General features: G+C 36.6%; 1 protein-coding gene across 1 annotated transcript in view; it reads left to right on the forward strand.

Moving 5' to 3' along the window:
- Nucleotides 1–17,233, forward strand: part of LOC130100419 (protein unc-13 homolog C) — a 263,612-nt gene that overhangs the window by 52,767 nt on the left and 193,612 nt on the right. Inside the window, 3 exon segments of the mRNA XM_056265875.1 lie at nt 10,016–10,185; nt 13,008–13,123; nt 15,853–16,016. Coding sequence (XP_056121850.1) covers nt 10,016–10,185; nt 13,008–13,123; nt 15,853–16,016 — 450 coding nt within the window.

Genomic DNA, 17,233 nt, shown 5'->3' on the forward strand with positions numbered 1-17,233 from the left:
TTAATGGCGAGGAGTTACATTGAGGGGGAGACACTCTGAAACAAAGCATGTAAATGAAATATACAGGTTTAGGAACCTGCTCTTAGACTGAGAGTGATACCAATCCTAATCCAATCAGCATAACTATTCAAACTGAGCCAGGGGCTCCCAGAGCCATTAAAGACAAAGAGTCTCAGTAATCTGACCAGGACTGGCAGAATCTCTCGCTCAGTTATACCTCAAATGCTAAATTCAGTCTACTACACTTTCTCAGTTTATATACTATTGTACTGGAACCTATATTAAACATTTAATAAATTTGTAACACTACACCTGTAACAGGCCGCAGGCTCAGTACATGGTTGATATGTTACAGTCTCACCCTTGCAGGCCGCGACTCAGAATGTGGTTGTAGCTATTGATGTCCCACTGGATAGGAGACTCAGAACTTGAATGTATCTGTTGCTGCCTCACTTTTGCAGAACTGAGACCCAGAACAAAGAGTGTCTGTTGAAAGCGTACCTTTATCCCTTTCCGATGAGGAGGAGATTGCAATTTGGCACTTTTCCATTCCAGTGCTGTGATTGACTGCTGGCACCAGTTCTTTCCCCTGTGGAACTCATTTGTTTAAAGCACACAGTTAGAAGTCTTTAAAGTGTCTTTAAAGTTTTACCAATACATTTCTCACTTTCCAAACGACCACCAGAATACCTTTGACAATATTCTAAACAAATAGAGTCCAAAGAAGCTGGAAAAAGATCGAACTGTAATTCATTAATTCATTTGTATATTTACAGCTGAATTTGTGTAAGATGTTGCTCTACAAATAGCTGTCACTGAGAAAACGTATTTCTCTGAATAAGTATGAAATGGATGTGTGTAGTTTACATCAGTTTTAAAGTTTCCAAGCATGGTTATGAATGGATTTGGATGGATCATTGTGGCCTCACTTTGTTTCAGCCACTACAGCTGCATCCGGAGGTCCTGATGAATTTTATGGCGGTCAGAGGCCAAAACCTTAGGAATTAGTCTCTAGATGGGTAAAGGGCAGAAACTGCATGTGGACCAATGAGAAGTCCTGTCCTTTCTGGGATTGGTTCCAGAGGTGGTCTTCTTGCCCTCTAAGAGCTGTCTGGCTGTTGTCATAGCATCTTTATCTGACGGCGTTGGACAGTTTGTTTGTGTTAGTCCACCAAGACCCAATCAGAATGTAGCAAACCTATAGATAGATAGATAGATAGAATTGAAAGGGAGCCCGTTCTTCACAGTTTTTCTGTTTTGCAAAAAAAGTAATTTTACATGACTGTAATGGTATATCACAATATAAGTATTTGTACTGAAAATTCAATTAAACTTGATGTAAACAAATTAAACAAATTGATGTAAGACAATACTTATTTTTATTTTATTTGTTTAAAATATGAGATGTTTTTCAAAAAGGGTAGGCATTATAAGCAAGAGCTTCAGCCTACACCTGTTTCAGACTGAAGTAAATATGCTGTTGTTTGTCAGCTGAACTGTGTTGAAACTAAGTTGTCTGTCTGAAATAAACCAAATAAACAATATGTTGAATAGCTGTGTTACAGTCATATATTTGGATACTATATTCTGTATACTGCTACTCCGCATCCTGCCCTATATTTTTTGTATTCCTCCATGTTACTTTATCTACTGTTAAACTGCCCAGCCCTTTTTCATACCATATGGTGAGCGAACAGCACAGATGCGGTGAACCAAGTGAAACCAAGTAACTCCGATTTTCAGCCTGTATTACATACGAGAGAACACTGCTGATGCCTTGAATATTAAACTGCTGAATCCTGTCGGCAGATATCGCCACTGGAGCGATCTGCTTCTCCTTGCTGTTGTATTGAACTTTAGCTTGAATGTGTGGATGTGTTGTTGCCGTAAGGGAGGATTGCTAGATTACTATAGACAGTGATTAGAGTTGCAGCTTGTATGTCTACTTGTCTTATACGTGACCCCTAATCCCCATCGCCCACTTTAATTTTCCATTTCAATCCAAGCTTGCGATCTTAATCCTGAGAGAATCATCAGCCTCCACCTATGGAAGAGGGTTTGGGATCTTTAATGGAGTGTTCTGTATGCTAAAGGCCACACAGATCCCTCTCATATGCTTGTATGTTTTTACACTGTGGCTATATAGGGCATATTTCAAATCGGCTTCGTGAACAAAATTCTAGACTAGATTTTTTGCTTATATTTTAGGTGACAAAAGATGTTCACAAACATAGTTGGCAGGGTGTTACTATGCAGTTATTGAGATATATGAGTGGCTTTAAATGTGCCTCTATATGGTTGTTAGAGAGTTCTTGGTTGTTGCTAGGTTCTTAGTTTTTTATGATTTTTAAAATTTTATGATTAACAATTTTATGCCACAGCAAAAACTATATATATATATATATATATATATATATATATATATATATTAGGGCTGTCAAATGATTAATCGTGATTAATCACATCCAAAATAAAAGTTTTTTTTACATAATATATGTGGGTGCACTGTGTATAATTATTTTGTATATATATAAACACACACACGCGCATGTATATTTAAGAAAAAAATATTATTTATATATAAAATATTTATATTTATATATAATATAAATTATATATAAATCTATATACAGTATATACATGAAAATATTTCTTAAATATATACAAGCATGTGTCTGTATTTATATATATAAAATAATTATACACAGTGCACCCACATATATTATGTAAAAAAAACTTTTATTTTGGATGTGATTAATCATGATTAATCATTTGACAGCCCTAATATATATATATATATATATATATATATTATTTAATATTGTGTATACACACAGGAACAAAGGAGTAAGCAGTGAGGGTTTTTCTGTTTCTTGTCTGTAATGTTGTTCAATTGAAATTAATTATCATAAGTGGTAGGTCAATTATAACAGTGGTAGGTTTGTTAGGCTGCGTTTACACTGCAAGGTCTAATGCATGGATAAAATATTTTGACACATATTCACATTTTTTATACTTAATAATAAAGGAGCTGTGCTTTTGTCATCCCTAGTCATGCATTTGTTTAAATCACTGTTTAAAGGCTAATTATGAGCTGCAGTAATAGTGAGTCTTGTCTTAGTAAACACCAGTAGATATGTTGCTGATTCTGTAGTGTTGTTGGGTGGGATCCATTAGGGGTGTTTCATGGTCATTTCACCCAAACCACTCTTATGTACTGTATGACAATGTTAATGGGTGTTGATGGCTGCTCTGAGAGTGATGTACCATCATAAATCCCCTCTGAGTAATGCATGCTTTACTTCCTCCACTGATGTCATGCATTTAAAGAGGAAGTTCTGCACTGATTCTAAAGGCTACATGACCGGCCAGTGCACGCGTGCTGTGACATGTCGAAATCTGACAGTGCTGGGGTGCTTGAGGAGATTGCCTCTAAGCATTATGGGAAGTTTATGTTGATGTTGGTATGAAAGCTTCTTTAGGAAACCTTTCTAAAGGGTTTGGTCTGCCAACCCCTCGTTCACCCTTCCCTGCCCCCACAGCTTTCTGCACCAATCGTTAAAAGTCCCATGGGAGCCAACCAAGAAGATGATGAGATGAAAGATGAACAGTGAAGCTGTTTAGAAAGAGAAAATGAGAGTGGCCGAAAATAGCAGTATCAAACCCCTTTTAAAGTCAATGGCTACATCTATCTATCTATTTATCTATCTATCTATCTATCTATCTATCTATCTATCTATCTATCTATCTATCTATCTATCTATCTATCTATCTATCTGTCTGTCTGTCTGTCTGTCTGTCTGTCTGTCTGTCTGTCTGTCTGTCTGTCTGTCTGTCTGTCTGTCTGTCTGTCTGTCTGTCTGTCTGTCTGTCTGTCTGTCTGTCTGTCTGTCTGTCTGTCTGTCTGTCTGTCTAGTCGACTATTAGTCGTTAATTTAAGCGATTAGTCGACTAATCGAACGTGTAGGTATAGAGCCTATAATAATAATCATAATTATGAGCCTTTAATTGTCTTTACATAGCCTAATCAGCACTCAAGAGCACACATAAAGGCTGATTTATACTTCTGCGTCGGACCTATGCCGTAGCCTCTACGCTGTAGGCTACGCGCCGGTTTTCATTTATACTTCTGCGTTGTTGTCTGCGTTGACGTGCAATCACACATGTGAACATGTGAAACCCGAGGGAGGGATTCTAGCTGATCAATCACAGCACTGAGTATTACTGTAAGTATTACTGAACAAGTATTACTGAACTGAACTTAACTGAACAAAGTGTGGTATATAATTGATATATTTTATTATTATATTTTATTTTATATTTTTATATGTAACTTTTAATCATCCTGTGGGTTGAATTGAGCTCGTCCATAGACTTTGACTGGTCCCTGGGATGTGTCTTTGACACCTCTGGTGTACAAGAAAAGGAGAAGAGTGTGGTGTAAGAATATAGAGCTGAAGCTGAGTAAAAACAGTTCAGAGAACATTAAAGAAGAGATCACACTCTCTTGCTGTTGTACAGTGTAAGTGGTCGACCTCGCACTGGTATGAGAAATGAGAAATATGACAGGTAATTACTGTCTGTGACTTCCTTGAGCAATAATGAATGAGAGGCCTGGCTGTATTGTGAATATAGTTGCACACTAAGGGTGCTGTTAAGACACAACAAGCAGCAAAGGGCCTGTAACCCCTTCAGTCGTGACTGTATTCATTATAAAACCGCCTTTATATAGTGCCACAGTCGGGTTCCGGAATTAAAAATTCCCTTGATTTTCTCCATTGGGAAATAGTTTTCTAACGATAACTTACTGACCTCTTGTGAGCTATGAGGTTGTTAATTGATGATATATGCTTTTCTTGAAGCCATATATTCACATTATTTCAACTTATTTTTTGTTTAACAGTGAATTTTTGGTAAAAAATGACAGTACTCATAATGCTGTACAAATATTCCACCAATCAGAGAGTTGCAGGCCTCAAATCAAAAAGAGCCAAAAGAGCTTGCAGGGAACGGCCTCTCCCATGATGAAGCACTGCAAATTACATAAACTTATATACAGTATATTTATTCATACATATAAATATATACATTTAATTGTCTACTCTGTGCTTCATGGGATTGTAGTTCTTTCCCACAGTAAAGCCATTACAGTCATTACACAGTACACAGTCTTGTACCATTATTGTCCAATTTTCAAATATTTATTTTTCTTCAAATCAAAGTCTGTAATGTTGTGATTCACCACATAGCTGGTTGGTTTGGTTCTTAGCTTATAATGCTTTAAAGAAGACATTTTAAGATCCTTATGGGAAAAATACTTCCGGAACCAACGCCGCTGAAAGAGGGGGTGGGCACCTGTGCACTGTTTTAGAACACGTCCTCCTTCTGCCATTGGTTGAATAAACATAGTTCCACACCAAACTCTGCTATTGGTTGAAATAGTAATGCTGTGTCTGTCGGTCGGGATGCTTCAACAAATAGAGACATCTTTTGAAGGATTCACAGTGTTTACACTTTTCTGAGGAGTCTGACCAAATGGTTAAATTTTGAACCCTTCCAAAGACAGTAAGATGTGGATTTTCATGCAGTAGCATTGCAGTTTCAGCACTATGTGAATGAGAGAGTGTGTGGGAAAACACTGTCACTTTCAGTGTGTGCATTTCTTCATCTAAATCTCATGATAAATATCTATAGGATGATGAGAGACTCCAGGGCTTCAGAAGATGCTGGATCTGTTGATTTGGAACGATTTAAGTAGGATTATGGGGAAATACTTATTATGAGATGATTTCTCAGTTCCTCTCACCTGTTTAAACTTTTTCATTGAGAGAAAAGCATTTGAGAGATAGTGGAAGACCTTGCATTTGTTTTCTCAGGTTGATAGTCTTTCTCTGTCATAATAGCAAATTAAATTCATCAAACAGTCTTCACAGTATGTCTTTTTATAACTGCTGATGAAGAGTCATTATAAATTTCTCTGATCTTGAGCTTCTGTTGTGGTGTATTTTCTCTTCTAACGCCACGTTGAGAAGTCCTAGTGTTTTAGCGTGCGGCATGTGCTGTAAAACACGATGGCACATAGAAGTAAATCTGTGACATTGATCCAGTTCTCTTTAGCAGCTTCTCCACCCCAAAGTTGCACCATGTGGCTAGTCTCATTTGCATTTTAGCACACTTTCTGGATTAGCTTTAAACTAAAACTTTCTAGTGCTTCAAAGAAACTTTAAAGAAAAGCACAAACTGGGATCATTTCTCTAATTTATAAAATGTATACATTTCAGATTTAGTTGCAGAGACTGTTAATGGGCACACATGGGGTGGAGTAGGTGCTTAATTTCTACACACTTGAGGATTTTGAGAGAATTTGTATATTTTCACAGCAAAAAATGTACTTATTTGTATGTAATAATTAATTATGTCACCTTCATATTGTAAAGTGCAAATTGTGCAAAAATCTTTGTGCTTCTGTGCATTTTTTTACTCAGCTTTTTCCTGCACAGTTTGAATCCATTTCAGTGTAATTTCCTATGGTAATTTGTTCTTGTGAAGAGATGTCTATCTTTGACTTTCAAAAGCTTAAAAAAATCAATTTATCTTTTTTCTTTCAGTGCATGTTCAAAAGTTTGGAGTTTTTTTTTTTTTTTTTTAATGTTTTTGAAAGAAGTCTCATCTGCTTAGAAATCATTCTATTATGCTGATTTACTGCTTAACCCTCTGGGGACCAAGGGTTTTTTGGGGCCCTTGGGATGTTTTGACATGCACTGACATTTGTGCTTTTTTCAGTTATTTATAAACATGTTAATGGCAAAGGTGTAAATTCACTCTATATAGCACAAACAGGGCTATTATAATCTGTGAGCAACATGTATGTACATGTTTGTATTTTTGAGAGAATATTATTTATACATGGTTATTGAAAAACTTAAAAATAAAAGTTTCTGAAATAAGGCCACAAAACACATATTGATTATTTCTTCACAAGACTTTTGAAAATTGTATCACATAGTCTAGAATATTTGCTCCAAAACTATGTGAGAATCCTCCTGACTACTCATTCAGATAAGTCAATAAAGTCTTTTCGAATATGTATGACGTGTTTTGTTTGAGAAAGCTTTATGCAAGGAGGCGTGATCTCTCATTAATATGTTTGGCATTTCACACCTGATAAAGACAAAGACCCTCCCATAATGGCCCTATTAGGTGCTATCAGGCCCCATTATGAGGAGCCTTGCACAAAGAATGAGGAGATTTAAAAAAGAATGGCTTTTAGATTGTTTGGATTTATTAACAACACAACATAATCCAAAGATACACAACAAAGGACAAAAAAGCACATTAGTAAACACACTGATCTAAAAACAGAGGCTTGCACAGTCGCACAGCATTGTCCCATTCCTGAAACATAGTACATACCTGTCATTTCCAAGGTGTTTGATTTTTCATCACAGTCTCCTGTGAATGTTGAAGTCAGCAGGACTGATATCAAGAGAAACTATATGGCTGCACGACTTTGGGCATGCATTGTAGATTTTTCTGGTTAAAATAGCTTTTTAATTATAGGCTATATATATATATATATACATATACACACACACACACACACACACACACACACTGCTTAGAACTAGAAGTGAACACACCCATGCTAAAGTTGACTAAAAAGAGGAATAAAAAATCTTAATGCCTTAATTAAAAAATGAGGAAAACTCTAACCTTTAGGGACGTGAATAATGTCCCTGAATTCTTTGTGATTGAATAATGTATCGCAAATAATTAAATGTTCTTCTTTAAAATACAGGGTGCATACGTCTGGACACTTCTATCCCCAGAAACTCCTAACAAAAGCTGATGTCTTTATTTTGAAGCTTATTTGATGCTTATTTGATTTGAAAGACTTTATCCAAAACTAATCAACGAAATTTTGTCTTTTATTTCGTCTGTAACAGTGCGTATATGTGCGTTCATTCATTCATTTACACACACACACACACAGAGAGAAACATGATTCACATTTAAACAGTATGCTATTTTTCCGTTTACAGACACTAACGGTATTCTATATCGCGATTAGAACAAAGCACAGCCATAAAACACTTACAGTTCTCAGCTGAATCTGTTGTTCCTCCTCGAAGTGAAAATAAACCAGCACTTCTGTATTAAATGTCCTAGGATTATTCCTCATAGCCGCGCAAGACGAATCTTAATCTGACTAAAAAATATTGTGTGTTTACAGCATTTGCCTGGGGGCGTTTATCTATTTTGCAAATGGCCTCAACACATTATCTTATGAATAGCGCGCTCTGCGAGTGGGTGTGAACAAATTAACGATAATGAGCTGAGACAGGAGAAACTGTACTTCTCTTTAGTTTCATACAGATTACACTGCAGGAGAATATTTGTTTTAAATGTGAATTGTTTTATTTAAAAGTAGAAATTTAAAGCGTTCTTTAGACGTATGTTTCATGTTTGTGTGATAAGTATTAGCGGAGTTTCCGTTCATTTTCCAGACATGTTTCAGAAAGATTTTTGCGGAGACAGAGTGAGCTGAAAGCGCACCCTGTTTATTTTATTTATTTTTAAAAAAACAACAAGGTTTTGATTTTAATGTGAGTGTACACAAAAAAGAAGACCCTCTATAGTTTATAATCATGTATTGATTTTATTTATATGACCATAAATGACGGAGTATTTTAAGTCTATGTTGCTGCTATGTGAAAAAAAAAACAGCAAAACGCACGGGCGCGTTCTTGGTCCCCAGAGGGTTAAGAAACATTTCTTATTATTATCAAAGTTGAAAACAATTGTGATTTTTATGTGATTTTGTTCTTCTTCAGGATTCTTTGATGAATAGTAAGTTCAAAAGAACAGCCTTTTTTGAAATATAAATCTTTTGTAACATCATAAATTACTTTACTCTCTTTTTTGATCAATTTAATGCTTCTTTGCAAAATCGAAGTATTAATTTCTTAATGAAAATCTTACTGACATTTTTTTCAGATTTTTTGATGAATATACCTGTATAGTTCAGAATAACAGCATTTTATTTGAAATAGAAATCTTTTGTACTTTTATAAAAGTCTTTACTGTCACTTAGTTTTAATTTTTTTTTAATGAACTGACCCCTTACTTACTGACACCAAACTTACTGAACGGTACTGTATGAATTCTAATACATCAGTTCATGTCATCAAGAATGAACTGATTAAAAGGACAGGTAAACGATCAGACCAGATTCTTCCATTATAAAGAAATGGTGTCAGGATTTGTCTGGCCCTCACAGCGATCATTGTACAAAACTCTTACCGTTCTTGTAATATTATGATATTTATATTTTCTCCTTAGGATCATGTCAGTCAGTATGATTTGATGTGATTGGAAGTGTTTCGGGGCTGTGCTGTGTTCTGTAGTGCTGTGAGGCTGTGGTGCGTTGACTGCATCTGTGGAGCGTCTGTCTGCAGGCGTAACGTCTGTCTGTGAGCCCGTCTGTCTCTCACATCAACCCTCCACCGGAGAGAAAGACATAGAGATGGACCACAGGAGGCTAAGTGCCCTGTTTGGAGATTCAGTGGAGCATATGACCTTTAAAAGCAGTTCGGCAAGCAGCTCGCGACTCTTCTGTGTGTGTGTGTGTGTGGATTTTCTTGGCTATACTTTAGGGACAAAACTGTCCCTTGATGTCAGCTAAATTACAAAAGACTTCCCTTTGGGGACATCCTCAAAGGAAAATTGACTCTTAAATAAAATCAATAGTGTTCTGTCTAGAGAAAGAAAAATCTCAAATGAGATCTCTTTAATATCGGATTTGTTTTTCTTAGAAAGCAGCAATGATATTATATGGTGAGCAAAAAGATTTTTAAGTCTCCTGGTTGTCAGATTCTGAAAAAAAAGCATCTTTCAGAAGAGATCTATGCTCAGATTTTCCAAGATACCAATGGATTGCAATCAAAAGATCTCGAGCTCAAACATTGAAATTGTAGGATAAATGTTTCTTACACTCCTTTCTCTCTATTCTTAGTGAATGCCATAACGCCACAGACCGTATAAAAGTTCGTGTGTGGGATGAAGACGACGACATAAAGTCCAGAGTGAAGCAGCACTTTAAGAAGGAATCTGATGACTTTCTGGGTCAGACTATCATCGAGGTGCGGATGCTGAGCGGGGAGATGGACGTCTGGTATAATCTCGGTATGTTATGGGGCTCTTCGATCAAAAATCTCGAGATGGTCCTCACTACAGAACACGAAATCCAGGTGGAGGAGTTGGATGCAGATCCAACTCCTCCCACCTTACATATACCTAAACCTACCCATCTCCACCCCCTGATCCCTAACCCCACCCCTAATCCTACCCATCTCCACCCCCTGATCCCTAACCCCACCCCTAAACCTACCCATCTCCGCTCCCTGATCCCTAACCCCACCCCTAATCCTACCCATCTCCACCCCCTGATCCCTAACCCCACCCCTAATCCTACCCATCTCCACCCCCTGATCCCTAACCCCACCCCTAATCCTACCCATCTCCACCCCCTGATCCCTAACCCCACCCTTAATCCTACCCATCTCCACCCCCTGATCCCTAACCCCACCCCTAATCCTACCCATCTCCACCCCCTGATCCCTAACCCCACCCCTAATCCTACCCATCTCCACCCCCTGATCCCTAACCCCACCCTTAATCCTACCCATCTCCGCCCCCTGATCCCTAACCCTAACCCCCTGATCCCTAATCCTACCCATTTCCACCCCTTAGATCTGGATCCAACTCCATCCCCTGGATCTCATGTACTGCAATGAGGTGCTACTGAAAATCTCACCAAAATTGAAAGGAATCATTAACAAAAAACAAACAAACAAACAAAAAATAATCACCATTCACTCACCTAAACTAGCTAAACCTTTATGACTTTTTTTTTCTTCCCAAAATAATATATTTATGCTTTTCTCTTCAGGTAATTCTTTACCCCATAAATAAATAAATGAATTTATAATAATAATAATATTTATTTATTTATTTGTTTGTTTGTTTATTTATTTAGCTATTTATAATCTGTATATATAATTAATGAGAATTTGTTTTTTATTTAAACACTTTTTAGTTTTCCTAAAAATCTATGACAATTAGGTTGCTATTTTACATTAAAAATGTTTAATTGTCGAAAATATGTTGTCAGAGGAAGACTAAAAAAACTATTATTTTAAATATAATATAATCTTTTGATTTTAGGTTGAAATGTGATCCCTTACTTTGTGAGATTTATCCATAGTGGCTCCAAAAAATTACAAAGACACACCATAAAAGAAGTTCATCCTGTGCTTTATATCAGGTATTGTAGCTTCGCTAATGATGAACTGTCCCTTAAATAAAGTTGCAAATGGCCTCATTGTTCCGCAGAGAATCATTTCTGATTTTGTTGATGGTTTGTGTGTTGGATTGTTTTCCTTGGCTTGGAGCAGAAGCATGTGTTTTTAGAGCCGTGACTCTGGCTAAACTGTCCTTCTCCATCTGTCCACATCGAGATGTGAGAAAGTTCCAGATGGGAGTTTGTCTGGCCGCTGCGGCCACGGACCAGACATCAATTAGAGCAATTAAGTGACAAAACAAGATGTGAGGAGTATTATCGGCAAAGTGCCATTTTTCCTTTATTATTTTAATAGCAGCTGCCGAATATCAAATTTCAAGTCAACATTAAATTAAAGTGAATTGCAAATCACCGCCAGCAATATCTGAGCATGCAATATTTCAAAAGAAAGAACAGATCCTCTGCTTTTAAACAACAAATTCATTTTTTTATCACCACTTGGATGTGGGTAAGTTTCCAAGTGGTAAAAAATGCAACATTTAGAACAAAAACCTGCAAAATTTGCGTTTTTGTCAAAGACTATAACTTGCATAAGCAATGCTTTTATCGCTTGTTTCTGCTTCTTTTTTACCTTTGTTTTGAACCAGAGATTCTGTACTCTTTCTAAAGATTCGTAATAGTGCCCCCTTCCGTATAACAGTGAATACGCGGAAAGCCAGAAATTTCCGTCAATGGCTGGAAAGTGTTATCAATGGAAGCTTGTTTCCACCACAGAATACATTTTTTTAACAAGATATAAAACCACAACTGCGTGTTATAAAGTCAGAATTGCGAGATATAAACTCACAATTTCGTATTATAAAGTCAGAATTGTGAGAAATAAAGACTGTCTTTTTTCCTCAGAATTGCGACTTTATATCTCCCAATTGCGTGTTATAAAGTCAGAATTGCGAGAATGTAAACATGCAATTCTGAGTAAAAAAAAACCTGAATTAAAAAAAAACTTTATTTCTCACTTTATAACATGCAATTCTGATTTATAACTAAATTGCGACTTTATATCACTCAATTCTGACTTTATAACTCACAATTGCGACTTTATATCTCTTTATATATATAGATATACATTATATCGAGATGTAAACTCGCAATTGTGAGAAAAAAAAGTCAGAATTGTGAGATAGAAAGTTGCAATTACTTTTTTATTTTTTATTCTGTGGCGGAAACAAGCTTCCATAGTTATCATAAATTACAGAAAATTCTGTGGTGGCGGGAAAGCGTTTCTGAAGCACGATTCATCATCTTGCATAATATACCAAAGATAAAGTCTCACGTTACAAAAGTACAATGGTTGACGTTAAACTTTTAGCTTAGGTTAATGGTCTAAATTTGGCATCTGTTCTAGTGTTTCAGTGCTCATTGGCCTGCTTACATTTGCAGTTTGACCTGGGGTCAGATTTATAAAGGAACATGGCCGTACGCTGATGAGATTTGGTGTGTGTCTGTCTGCAGGTCACTGTTCTGAGGTCAGCTGCATTACACATGTGCTATTGACAGGGTCAGAGAGGAGGGGAATTCTGCAGCTCCAGCACTCTTAAATGTTTCACTCGTCTTATTTCTATTTCTTCTTGTCTTATCTATCTTGTCTATTCTGTTCACATGCTCAATTCACCTTTCTTGCTCTTGTTGTCGTCTCTCCCTGCAGAGAAGCGTACGGATAAGTCGATGGTGTCAGGGGCCATCAGGCTGAAGATCAGCGTTGAGATGAAAGGAGAAGAGAAGGTGGCTCCGCCTCATGGGCAGTACACATGTTTACACGAGGTATGTGTAAACTGCATTTTACAAAACACTGCACACAATACATAAATATCTTTAATACTCATAAAATATTGGTAGATTTGTGCTTAATATAGCAAAAACCAATGGGATAAATAACCTTTCTCTGTATTTTTCTACGAGTACAATTTTTGCAAATTAAATGTACTTTTAGATTGTTTAAATTTAGAATGATATTTTTACTGTAAAACACGATAAAAACTATAAATAAAAACAATTTTTTTTTATACTTTTATTTATTTATTTTATAATTAAAATACATTAATTTCACAAAATGTGATAGATTTAGTCATTACATAAACCATATTTCATTATTTTTTAAGTGTTCCCATATTATATTATATTATATTATATTATATTATATTATATTATATTATATTATATTATATTATATTTTATACCACGGCCTGTTTAAATACTCGATTCTGATTGGCTGGAAGGTGTGCAGTAAAACCGTTTAATGCACAGGTAGTTCCAGTCAGTTTGATTACAGTTCGAAATTAATCCGCTACTATAAACATTGGTAACCATAGTAACAGAGTTACACTTGCAAAAGAGTGAGAGAGAGAGACACATATGAAAACGTTATAGGCTCAGAGCCATAGAGAGAAAGAGTTGCGACGCTCTTTAATCGCTCGCGATGGCTGTCACGTGGTTCATGTAAGCCCCAAGTTCCAAAACATACGCGGGCTGTCATGTTCTTCTATGGGACAGACAGCAGCGATTGCATTATTGACCGGTAAATATAAAATAAAACACACACCCAAGTACTTTTTCAGCTGTTACTGCATTATTGCACTAGTTATGCATTTGGAGAGGCAGGGTGACAACGAAATAGCCTACTACTGTATATTACTTAGATACCTTTTAGGGTTTTTTTTTTTTTTTTGAGGGAAAAGACAGAGCTAGATAAGATCTAAGACGACAAAAATGAGGTCAATACGAAAAAGACAACTAAATGGGCAGTTAACACTTTCAGTGACTTGTTGCGCCAAAGACAGAACAATTGTGATTTCGAGACCTAACGTTACTCTGCTTCTCTTTTAAATTAGACATTTCGGGAGTTTTATGCCTCTGTTCAGTCTACCGCTGGACGCGAATACAGTGTTGCAAGTTTGATGCGTCTCAGAGCAGGTATAAACCGTCACATTACAAAATACAACATCATAAGGGATAAAGACTTCAAGTCAAGCAATGCCGTCTTTAAATCAGTTTTAAAGCGCTACAGGAAAAATGGAAAAGACACCAGCGTTCATCATCCGCGTAAGAAAAGTTTGGTTTGACATACAGCTAATTCATTTAAATAAATGACATGATTAGTTCAAATAAAGCTTTCCTTGTCACTGTCAGTGTTGCCTATCATTCATAAATAATTTTAATAAATCCATGAATCATTAAGTTAGCTATATAGGCCTATGCTTAAGCAACGAGGGGACTGTAGACTTTAAAGAAGAGACGCATAGGTAACTCGCGCACGCATCTCTCTCTCTCTCTCTCTCTCTCTCTCTCTCTCTCTCTCTCTCTCTTTCTCTCTCTCTCTCTCTCTCTCTCTCTCTCTCTCTCTCTCTCTCTCTCTCTCTCTCTCTCTCTCTCTCTCTCTCTCTCTCTCTCTTCTCTTTCAGTTCTCTGTCTCTCTCTTTTAATAATGAATTTAAATAAATGTGATAATTCATTCAAATAAAAGCAATCCGATGGCTCTACTTTATTTAAAGCGGACGGAGTGCTAGAACTAACGAGCCGTAACTTAAGAAAATAACCGTCATTTTTACACGTCTGTTAAAAAATTACATTGTAAACATCAGTTACAGCTTTAACTTCTTATTAACTTGGCAAATAACCGAGGTATAAGCGGGATAATCCACGGCTAGCCATGCATTAAAGAATTTTAATGCACGACCTAGAGGCAACCTCTAGGTCGTTCTTCGCCTCTACGTCGTGCATTAAAATTCTTTAATGCATGGCTAGCCGTGGATTATCCCTTACATATTATATTATATTATACTATATTACTGTAACACGATTTGTGTTCAGGGAAGGAGGCAGGAACCGGCAAACGTTCAACGTAAAACTTAAATCACCAAATAAACAAACAACAAAACGAAAAATAAACCAGCTGCCCCTCACGGATGACTACTGCATAAACTAAAACAACAAACATCACTCCTTTTATCCTTCCAGAGCTCCTCCGTGGGACCTGAGACCGGTGTGGCGCTTAGATGATGCTCATTAGCACTCACGCCTATATTATATTATATTATATTAAAATTTGGTCTATGAACTTTTACAACATAAAATAAATTAACAACAGTAGTTGATTTCTACTAAACGTATACCCACCATATTGGAAAGTTAAAGATCCGCCAAAACACACATTTGTCTTGCATTATGAATTGCTATTCAGAATCCAACGATCTTATGAATGCAAACTCTTTCAGCTACACATGTTTGTGTAGAATCTGGCCCATGTCTCGCTGGTGTTATACCACCATTGCCTGCACAGTGTTGTGGCATTTTTGTCGGTGTGATGACAGTAGGTTGGCACCCTGAAATGTTAACCTTTCCAAGTTGGCTGTGCTGTTGATATTTCTCGACATCTATTCCATATCAATGTTGTTGCAGTTTCACGCACAGTGCCTGGCCCCTAAACGGGTTTCCTGTTTCTGTTTATCTCTTGAAATAACATGGTTCTTCATGATTCTTATGTTCCTGTGCAGAATCTCTTCCACTACCTGACGGAGGTGAAGAACAGTGGAGTCGTGAAGATCCCAGAAGTCAAAGGCGACGATGCCTGGAAGGTTTATTTTGACGACGTGTCGCAGGAGATCGTGGATGAGTTTGCCATGCGTTTTGGTGTGGAGTCCATCTACCAGGCTATGACGTGAGTGAAGAACCCTTCCAGTTTCTAATGCTTCATTTGTTTTTTGGAGATTGCAAGTCAGTCAAGTCACCTTTATTTATATAGCACAATTTGATGTTTCAAAGCAGCTTCATAGTAATTAATAGGAATTTTCAGAATCAGTGATGCTAACTTCATCAAATATGAGATAAATTCAAATTCTGCAGCTTTAAAAGACAATAGATAGCCAATGTAGTGTTGGATCAGTTCAATAACTCTGAAAAGTGAATCAATTATGAAACAGTTATGAAAATTTGATTCAGCTATAAAGCAGGTCAATAGAAGACAATAGTGTTTTTATTCAGCTCAGTTCAGTTCAGTTTTGTTCTATATTGTATAATATTATTTAAGTTTTGTTCTCATCCAATAGTGTCAGTGCTGTCAAATCCATATTATTATTGGATATTAAGTGTTTTACTGAATAATAAGTCTGACATGTGATGCACTGGATAGTATTTAACAGAAAGCAGCCAATAGCTCACTGCATTTGCTGTATTCGCTGTATTTATTTTGTCCGTCTTTAGTGCTTTTGAAAGATGACGCTTGGCATTTTTCATGACTGGTGCTGATTGTGCTTGAACAGGAATTTATGAAAGGCTTGTTTCGTGTTGGATCACTCTGAGTCTTTCGATGACTTATGGTCATACATGCACACGATAGCTTTATAAATCACACTGTTTACTAGAATTGCTCAGGCTCCCAGTGAAAACCTCTCACCCTTAACACACACTTTGTCTTTCTCTCTTTTGGCCGTTTGGAACGCTGTAATTAATGTGGTCCCCCGATGTGTATCCACTCTTCTCTGAGGGCCCTTACTCTCGTAATTGCATCTGGAGTTTATGTCCCCTATCTCTCTGTCTCACGCTCTCATTTTTTTTAAATCTGAGTTTGATGCACTGTAGCATTGCAGTATAAGAGACAAGAAAATCGTGTATGAATCCCTGCTGCCTTCGTCATAATTGTTTTCATGTTTTATTAGCAATGTTAAAAACAGTTGTGCTGCTTCATATTTTTGTAAAAACATTGATACTTTTTTTCAGGATTCATTGATGAATAGAATGATTAAAAGAACAGCAGTTATTTGAAATAGAAATCCTTTGTAACATTACAAATGTCTTTACTGTCACTTTTGTTCAATTTAATGCATACTTCCTGAACAAAAGAAAAGTCATTTCTTTCATAAAAAAAAAAAGAAATAT

The sequence above is a fragment of the Rhinichthys klamathensis genome, unplaced genomic scaffold (assembly GCF_029890125.1).
Source record: "Rhinichthys klamathensis goyatoka isolate OS25496 unplaced genomic scaffold, OSU_Roscu_1.1 h1tg000242l_1, whole genome shotgun sequence".
Lineage (NCBI taxonomy): Eukaryota > Metazoa > Chordata > Actinopteri > Cypriniformes > Leuciscidae > Rhinichthys > Rhinichthys klamathensis.